The sequence below is a fragment of the Peromyscus eremicus genome, chromosome 18, assembly GCF_949786415.1.
Source record: "Peromyscus eremicus chromosome 18, PerEre_H2_v1, whole genome shotgun sequence".
In the NCBI taxonomy this organism is placed as follows: domain Eukaryota; kingdom Metazoa; phylum Chordata; class Mammalia; order Rodentia; family Cricetidae; genus Peromyscus; species Peromyscus eremicus.
Window position 1 is genome coordinate 13,064,066 of NC_081434.1, and position 9,999 is coordinate 13,074,064.

The window sequence follows — 9,999 nt, forward strand, 5'->3', positions numbered from 1 at the left end:
TGTGAAAAACTGCAAATGGATGTATTACAGTTTTCTTTTCCTCCCCATTAATGGCTATTCTGCCATAGGAAGAGATGTTTTGAGGATCACAAGATAAGACAGGTTGAGACATAAACTGTTGTCAAATCTTAACTGCAGGGAGAAGAATAAAGACATGGGGGGACTTAGAGAAGAGCCTGGTAGCTTTGGAGAACTGTCCATCATTCCTGCAGCGCCTCTCCCGCTGGACGGGAAATAAGCACTGTGTAGGGGCATGCTGCGGACACTGTCTTCCTTGGCTTTCTCCTTGTGACATTTAGAGTTTCAGGACTGGGCCTGCTACAGCCACTGAACAGAAGGTTCAAACAGGCCGTCACACCATGATGAAAGGCCCCTTCCAGCCAATTCAAGCACTTGATGAGCTTTATCCTGAGTAGTTCATAGGTTATACAGTTTTTAGTTGTTGTTGTTGTTGTTGTTTACATTCCAATAAATTTATGAGAAAATATCATATTTTGATCACTAAATACACTTGTTATTTAAGTTCAGGGCAGGCTTTGTCAGCTGCTATGGCCCAATAGTTTTCTGATGGGTGGTCCATGGAGGCTACTCCTTCACTGTAGTTACATATTGGGAGAGTGGCCTTCACATTCTTGCTGTGATCTTTACATTTCAAAGCCATCAGCTTGTTTCTTTTTGCTATCTAGGAGCATAACTTAACTAATATAAGAATCAAGCTCCTTATTTCTTGGCGTGTTTATTTTCCTAACTTTGGGTAGGACTTAGCACAGCGTTTGGCTACGCGCTGACTCCGCTTTTCATATTCTGTCCATCGCACTACTGAATGAAATAAAGACACTGACAAAATGACACCACATGTCCCATCAAAGAACCCACAGTGCAGAGAAAGCCTTGAAGGTCCACAGAGCAGAAGGTTTTTGCTCTAAGCTCCATGGGGACGTGATACAACAGGCACCACGGTTCTTGAAGGAACAGTGGAAGGCTGTGCCATTAAACAGGCTGAAGAAGCAGGAAGGTGTGTAGATGGCCTGATTACAAGCATGGAGGGATGGGATTGGGGGTCATGATAGCTAAGAAATTTAGAATTGCTTTAACATAGTCTAAGGAGCCACTGAGCGGTTACACAGCCCAGCATGTGGAGGACCATACACCATACTAGGAAACCTGGACTGCATCCTATTGTGTTTTGAAACCAAAGGATCATGAAATTAGGAGAGCAAGCCAGGTTTACATGAAAGAAGATTACTCTGGTGGCAAGAAATAAAATAAAGTAAAAGAAGCAAGTTTTATGCAGGAGGGAGAAGGGCAGGGTAGGGAAAAAACCAAAAGCAGTGGGAAGAACTGTGTGAGTAGAAGGATGAATGTGTTGGTTCAGTAGGTTTGGCCTCCTATCTATGGCTTCTGCATCCACAAATTTAGCCAATTGTGAATAGAAAATATCAGTGAAGAAAATTCATCTTTAGTTCACCTGGACACTTTCTTGCCACTATTCCCCAATCTATCATTTAAGCAACCCTATAAATTTAAAACTACATTATGTTATGTATTGTAAGTGATTTAGGGAAGATTTGATACATATGGGAGCATGTTCATAGGGTATATGCAGATATAACTTTACACAGGAAATTCGAGCATCTGAAGATTTTGGTATACATTGGTGTCCTGTTCCAATCTACTGAGTATACCAAAAGACTGCGTATTCCCAAATTTATGTCACCTGTATTTAAATTACATTTGTTTGGTACAAACTAAATCTGAGGATTTTCACACATATTTAAAAAATTCAATCTATATGTCAAGTCCATTAGATAAGGACTGTATCCATTAGAATATGAAGAAACTGAGGCTCCAGGTGGTTGGTAAAGGCAAAACTCCTCACAGAGCAAAATTCTCTGACGAAGATTCAAACGATTGAGTACTAAAGTTTTTAATATAATACCTATAGTATTAGCTGAAACGAAAGGCAATGAGGTTTGCTGGAAAGAGGAATAAAATAAGTGTAGAAGAAGGATTTATTTTGTTTTGTTTGGAAACAGTGCTTCACTCTGTAGCTCAGGCTGGCCAGGAACTCTCTGTGTAGGCCAATCTGACATAGAACTCAGTATTCTCCTGCTTCTGCCTCCTGGAGTGCTGGTATCTGCCATCTCAGGGGTGTACGATCATGCCTTGTCTAGATATTTATTTTACCTCTTTCTCTGTCTCCATGTCTCTCCTTCCTCCCTCACTCCCTGTCTCTCTCCCTCTCTCTTCTTTCCCTCTTCTTTCTCTTCCTGTACGAGGTTTTGAACCCAAGACCTAAAACAGGCAAGTGCTGGTTTATACTTCACTCTTGAATCACTTTTAGGTAGTTGTTTAATTTCTATGTACCCCACTTCCTGTGTGTATATGTTTTCCCTCAAAGCCAAATTCTATGGATTTGTGAACTGAATTTGCATCTATTTAGGATGCTGGTCTTTCTGATGAATTTGATTTTGATAGGAGAGACAGAGGAATGATTCACTCTGTAGGGAAAATGGAAGAAATGGTAGAGAAACCTTTTTTAAGTGTCAAATTTCGAAAATACCGTGAAGAAAATATGCAGAGTTCTTACACATAGGAAAAAAGCACATTTCACACAATTCCAAACCATGGGGAGTGCAGCGGGGATGAGTATTTTTTTACTATTTTGACAACAAAAGTGATGATGAAAAGTTCACTTGTTGAGGAAGAAAGACCGGAGTGGAGTTTTTGGTTTCTTTTTGTTGTTGTTGTTGTTTTTGTTATGGCAAATCAAGTTTCAGGTGAGCAATAGGCAGACCTACCTAACTGGTCTTTCTTGTAGACAGTTTACTGAAAAGTAAAATAATCACAAGGTCACAACGATTTTCAGAATCCGGTGTCAAATAATGAAAATTTACCATGAAAAGCAAATTTGCTTAAGGAAAACACACAAACTGTGAAGTACACTGGATTCTGACCTTTAGGGAGATTGCTGTTTTAAAATCCTCACACACAACTAAGAGCTTCCATCTCAAAGCCTCACGGGTTGGATTAGCAAATCATGCTAACTGCAGATTTTTTTTTTCTTTTTCTTTTTTTTAAATGAACTGTTCCATGCAACGCCATACCTCAGGGGAGACGTCTGTAATTCCAAACTGCGGTAAACTCTGATGCAAAACATCAACATTAAGAGAACGCAGCACTTCCTTGGCCTGCAGGGCTTCCGGCTCTCCTGGTTTCCGGTTTACAGGAGACACGAACAACTCCACATGGCGCTTCTTTTCCTGGTGAAAGCACACCGTTCGGGTATGTTAAAGATAATATTGGCACACGTTGGGCAAAGTGTTCACCTGTCCTTTACAAACATTGAAGTCAGGTTCCCAGACTCTTTGAAGTCATGCTAGGCAATGACGTGAATTGATCAGTCACTCCCAGAATTACTGTCACCAGTCTGAAGTACAAAATTTTCAAAATGGCCTTACTTTAGTTAGCACACCAGGATGCTATTTTATATTTTATATTTCACTAGATAATAGTTTACCCTTGGTTTCAATTTTAATTAATTAATTTAATTAATTAATTAATTTTTGCTGTTGTTAATTTCAGAGGCTATCCAGATGTAACACAGGCTGGGGTTGATTTCTGCATCCTCCTAACTCAGCCTCCTAAATGCTAAAATTATAGGTGTGTACTAACTTAACATATAGTTCTCAGATGTCTTCTGAATACTTATGCTTAAAGACATATTTTAAAGTTAAATGAGTCAGAGAAAACCCAATGTAAGCGTCAACCGTCAGGTACCACCATGCTTCATCTTTCCTCATCAAATGCATGAATATGAGGCTGGACTGGCCAAGGAAGAGGTACCAGATGAGCTTTGAAGGTCCTTTCCTCATTCTTTTGACCTTAACATTGACAAACTTTTAAACTCTACCCTTGCTTGGTAGTAATGCATTTAATAAATCTAGATCCAGAGCCAAGACATCTATAATACCTATTCACCTGAGCTAGATGCCCTGGACATAATAAATGACTTCATTTTTTTTTTTAATTGAGATGAGGTCTCTCTAGGTATCTAAGGCTAGCTTGGAACTCGTTTATGTATCCCAGTCTGTTATCAAACTCAAAATCCTCCTGCCTCTCTACCTTGCAACTACCAGAACTATAGGTATATTTTTATTGATTATTTGGGAATTTCATACAATGCACTCCAATCACACCCTCCTACCCTTGTGCCCTCCTCTCAAAAAGAGAAAAAGAAAAAAAGAAACCAAGTTCAATTTGTGTGGTCCATATACTTATTGGAACATGGTCAAACTCCCAGGGGCCAGCCTCTTAAAGATAACTGAGTCGTTCCCCAAGCCCCAGCTACTTCAGAATTCATCAACAGTGAAGAGCTACAATTCAGCATCCTAATTTTTAAGGATTCTCTTCAATGGCTTCCTGTTTAGACCATTTCTTATTTTGGGGCAGGGGTTGTCACAGAGGCCTTCAATGTCTTTCATTCTCTTTCAATTGGCAACATTTACTCTTTTTTTGGGGGGGGGTCTTATTTTTTTTGAGACAAGGTTTCTTTGTGTAGCTTTGGAGCCTGTCCTGGAACTCACTCTGTAGACCAGGCTGGCCTCGAACTCAAAGAGATCCGCCTGCCTCTGCCTCCCAAGTACTGGGATTAAAGGCATGCACCACCACTACCCAGCCTGGCAACATTTGCTCTTAAAGGATATTTAAAAATGTTGTATTTTTCTCTTCTGCACGAAAACTTTTATTTATTTATTTATTTATTTATTTATTTATTTATTTATTTATTTATTTTTGGTTTTTTGAGACAGGGTTTCTCTGTGTAGCTTTGCACCTTTCCTGGAACTCACTTGGTAGTTCAGGCTGGCCTTGAACTCACAGAGATCTGCCTGGCTCTGCCTCCCGAGTGCTGGGATTAAAGGCGTGCAACTTTTTTTTTTCCAACCAAGACTGACAACTTTTATTTTTTACCAAGCTAAGGGTTTTAAGGACAGGGTCAAGTGTACAATCTGAAAGAAGATCCTTTGTTAAGAAAAATAATTTAAAATTTTGTGAGTCATAAATGAAGATAGGGACCCTTTCCATGCATTTCAAATTCATGCAAACTGACCCTGATTGAGGCCTCAGTCTACTGAGGGAAATTATCATTCAAAGAAGTGGCCTTGACTTGTTTGAAATCATGCTCAAGAGCTTTTGTTACTTTATCCAACCAGTTTAGTGGTTATTAAGTACAAAGAATTCCTTGTTACTTGCTTGATATACCAAAGATCTTAAGCTGCATGAGTAGACTGAGACTCAATGATTATCATTGCAATATATCCAAATAATTGCCTCAATTACAGTTTTAAAATAATAATAATGGCAGCAAACTTAAAAAGTAAGGAGCGCCGGGCGGTGGTGGCACACGCCTTTAATCCCAGCACTCGGGAGGCAGAGGCAGGCGGATCTTTGTGAGTTCGAGGCCAGCCTGGCCTACAGAGCGAGGTCCAGGAAAGGCACAAAGCTACACAGAGAAACCCTGTCTCAGAAAACATAAAAAAAAAAAGTAAGGAGCAATAGTTTCTAAAAAGAGGTAATTGAAAATGCTAATGTGATTGAATTGGATCTTAAATGGTCAACCCATGAAAGGTATGTCAAGAGCCATGTTAATTAGTGTCCAGTAACTAATAAGTATATAAAAATATCATGGAATCATAATATGCTGTGTGTCCAAAAAGTTCATGAGAAGCTTATTACCAAAAGTGCAGAAGTGGCTATGTTATGACCTAAGGGCACATGTGTTATCTTAAGACACAAAGAGGAATTGTGTTTGTGAAAGGAAATTGGAAAGAATTTAGGGAAGGTTGGGAAGCCATTGAAAGCAAATGTGAGTCTGACATCATATGAAGGAAATCAAAGGTCGTGTGGAAATATGCCATTTTTCTAAAGTTGTTTGAGAGTCCTTAAGCTGGCGTTCAGTGTTTTCCAAGCAAAGTTCTTACTGTGCCCACCACATTAAGACATCAGTGAAGAACACTCTGTAGGAAGCCTGTTTTTGCTGTAATACAATGATGGGTTTCAATGCATAGCAGCAAAGGTCCTCAGTCACTTCCCAGAAGTAAAAGGCCCATGCATTTTCATGGTCACCTCAGTAGCCGTTAGTAACATCAATCAAATCATTTTGTGTAATTCAGGTAGAGTAATAGGTAAGTGTCGTTGAAGCTGAGCTCCTTACAAGCACCCCTTGGTCTGTAAAGTTGCTTGGATATCTTTGCCGCTGCACTAAAACTTTTAAACACTTATTCAGACTCAGAAAATTGCTGATGCAGAATAAATGTTTTCTCTTTCTTTCTTTCTTTCTTTCTTTCTTTCTTTCTTTCTTTCTTTCTTTCTTTCTTTCTTTCTTATGGGAACTGAAACAACTCCACTTTTACCCACAGAAAAATAAGAAGAAACATAAATCTACCCTTAAAGCAAATACTGTCCGTACCTGAGAATACAGATGTTGATACTAAGGGTAGAAAGCTGAATTTGAACAAGGTATACAATTTAATGCAATAAAATCATTTATTTAGTCTGTTTGGGTTCCCAATACAATAGGAATGAAGAAAGATTTTTAAAGCAATATGAAAAATCCTGAAGTCTCTTAGGTACATATATATATATATGTACATGTGCATGCATGTGTGTGCTCGTGTGTGTCTTGTGTATATGTGTGCTGGAGCCATGGAGGTCAGAAGACCACACTGAATCCTCTAGAACTGGAGTTCCAGATAGTTGTGAGTTGCCATGTGGGTGCTGGGAACCAAACCCGGGTCTTCTACAAGAGCAGTAAATGCTCTTAACTCGTAAGCCATCTCTATAGCTGCCTTCCAAAGTCTCTGTCATATGAACCTTAGACAGCTAGCTTTTTGCAAAGAAAAACAGAAATTGTCTGATTTAAAATTACCCATTTTATCCACATGGCTTACACCAGTCTTCAAATGCAAAGGAGAACTTGCAGCTCATGACATCCAGGTTTCCAGACTCAGAGATGCTGTGGGATGTTTTGTATGCTGTGAATGTGTTGCTCTGATTGGTTGATAAATAAAATGCTAATTGGTCAGTAGCCAGGCAGCAAGTATAGGTGGGACAAGCAGAGAAGAGAATTGTGGGAAGTGGAAGGCTGAGTCAGTAGACGCCAGCCCACCATCCAGGGAGCAGCATGTAATGGCACACAGGTAAAGCCACAGAACATGTGGCAACATACAGATTAACAGAAATGGGCTGAGTTTAAATGTAAGAACTAGTCAGTGGTAGGCCTGAGCTAATGGCTGAACAGTTTTAACTAACATAAGCTTCTGAGTGATTATTTTGTAAGCAGCTGTGGACTGCAGGGCTAGGTGGGACCTGAGGAAAACTTTTAGCTACACAGAGAAAATGGGGTACAGAATGAATGTGGGTGACTGACAGGTCTAGTCATCCCTACACAGTGGATCCCTTGATCCCTGAGGTTTTCCTCACCCCCACCCTGGATGCCCATCTAAGTTTTTTTCTTGGCATGCCATGTGAGCTACTGAGGTAAGGATCAGTTCTGTTTTATTCAGACATAATCCTTTGCTTTCTGCATTCAGCCTCCATTCCATTGGTAAGCTTGAAGGGGCTTTAGTAAACAGCATCTGGAATCCTGATACAGAAGGTTCCACTCTCCTAGACAATATTTGGGAGCTGTGTCAGGTTGCTGGACCTATCAGGGGAGGTACTATTGAACGATGATAAGGTTGATAGTCTATTTTCTGTAAAGGGCCAGACAGTCAATTGGTTAGGCTTTATGGGTCAATCTGTTTGCTCTAACAATTTAGGTCTGCCACTGTGAGTGTGAAAACAGCCACACACAGCATGTGAGCCAGTGGATGTGGCAGGCTTCCGTAAAACCTTATCTCCAAAAATAGATAGTACGGTAGATTTGGCTCCCCAATCATGGAGCCTTTAACGACGAAAAATCAGTTTGAATTCTGAGACTGTGAAAGGTAGCTTCTTACAATGAGACGGTTGATGTGCACTTGCTGGGGCAAGAGTCCCAAGGCTGCAGCTACTCCTTGGCGGAAGATCCGAAGCAAGGTTATGTTCAGCTTGTTTATATCCATTTGCAGTGTCTGGAAAATGAAGACAGAAAAAAAAATACAAACTCAAGTGAATATTGCATTTTGGACAGCCGGTTTGTCCCTGATAACTGGCTACAACAGTTTGGGGGCTCTTGTAAGTTCACGTTCTGGGGGTTAATTTCGACACAAATAAAATCATAGACATACTTTATGTGACATTTTAAATGGCATTAGTTAAAAGATGGCGCATTATGTAATAAAGCAATTTGTAATAAAGCAATTAAATTTGTAATAAAACAATTTTACACAAGTAAAATGGTCATTTTTTTTTAAGAATTCCATTGCAATATGGCTTAATATATATTGCTTTCCTTTTTGATGACAGAATGATGTCTGTGGTCAAGCCTATTTCAGTTATCTAAGTGGAAGGACGTATTTAATTCATGTTCACATGCAGTCACGGAGAAGGATGCTGTGTAAATTCCGTAAGGCTTGAGCTGGCAGTTTCTCTCTAGAGTGCTCCACTGCCAGGGCCAGGCAAACAGATGAGGCACAGTCTGTATTTACTTTGGTGGAGAAGCCAGTGGTACTCGTGATTGGATCTAAGGTAGAACATGCTCATTCATCGCTTAGGAAGACACTCCTAACAAATCTAAACAGTAAAATGTTCCAGAATTACAAATCACATTGTGATTGTGATAATACAGGATAAGCCAGAAGGGCTATTGCTACACTTAAACCAGGGAGGAATTTACTGCGTGTTCCAAACTGGATCATGAGGTTGGAGAGTTGGCCCATCAGATAAAAGCACTTCCGGCTTTTCCAGAGGACCTGACTTCAGTTCCCAGCATCCATATCAGCAGCTCGCAACAACCTATAACTCCAGCTCCAGGGGATCCCACACCCCTTTCTGGCTTTCCTAGGCACCTACACCAAAGTGGCATGCACATGCACACACACACACACACACACACACACACACACACACACACACACACACACGGTGGCAGGGGAGAGAAAGAGGTCTTAAAAACCTGCCTCATAGTGATTTAAGATACATACTTCTAGCCGGGCGGTGGTGGCGCACGCCTTTAATCCCAGCACTCGGGAGGCAGAGCCAGGCGGATCTCTGTGAGTTCGAGGCCAGCCTGGGCTACCAAGTGAGTTCCAGGAAAAGGCGCAAAGCTACACAGAGAAACCCTGTCTCGAAAAACCAAAAAAAAAAAAAAAAAGATACATACTTCTAAGAAAGGGAAACTGAGTCTTACGCATTCCGTGTATGCTATTATTATTGAGTTCACTGCTTTGGTCAGAGTAGGTTATGTATAACTAACTGTTGGATGGTTTTTCTCCATTTGTCTGTTGAAGAGATTGATTTGCATCTCGAATCTACTCCAGTGTAAGGACTCTTAAAGCTGGGACTCTCTTAGCTTACTTTAAAAAGAGAAGGATGGAATGATATTGCTTTGAGAATTTGTAGACCTGCTAGGAAATAATAGAGTACCTATATACAAAATTTGTGGAAGATAAGTGTTTGGAAACGGCCAAATGCTCAATGCTACAGGAACGGGGGCATTAACAGCTTGGGAATATAAAACAGGTGTAATGGTTCCCAATCAAAGTGGTAGGATCACCTACTTTTTAGACTGCATTTCTACCTCAGGGTATTTCAATGCCTGCACAGGGCTGGGGGCCCTCTGTCTTGTTACAGAGGCGAGCAAACTGAGGCTCAAAGCAGGGTAGAGGCATTGCAAGACTTTGCCTGTCAACAGGCATCCACTTGTTATTGGGAAGGCAAAAGGTGAATTTCATCAGAAATGGGTTGGAAAGCTGTATTGACACCATCAGCAACACTTTCAAAGTATTCATTCTTTGACATTCATGTTACCTATTGTAAAACAACAGAAATAGTTTGTAGAGATAAAAGTTTAGATCA

The 9,999-nt window shown here is 40.3% G+C and overlaps 1 protein-coding gene across 1 annotated transcript in view; it reads right to left on the minus strand.

Moving 5' to 3' along the window:
• Ptprr (protein tyrosine phosphatase receptor type R) overlaps nt 1-8,114 on the minus strand; it is a 108,779-nt gene extending 100,665 nt beyond the window's left edge. Inside the window, exons 1-2 of the mRNA XM_059245503.1 lie at nt 8,001-8,114; nt 3,108-3,263 (exon numbers count right to left, since the gene is read on the minus strand). Of these exons, the coding sequence (XP_059101486.1) occupies nt 3,108-3,263; nt 8,001-8,105 (261 nt within the window). The 5' untranslated portion in view covers nt 8,106-8,114. The remainder of the gene's footprint in view (nt 1-3,107; nt 3,264-8,000) is intronic.
• Between the last annotated feature and the right edge of the window lie 1,885 nt (nt 8,115-9,999).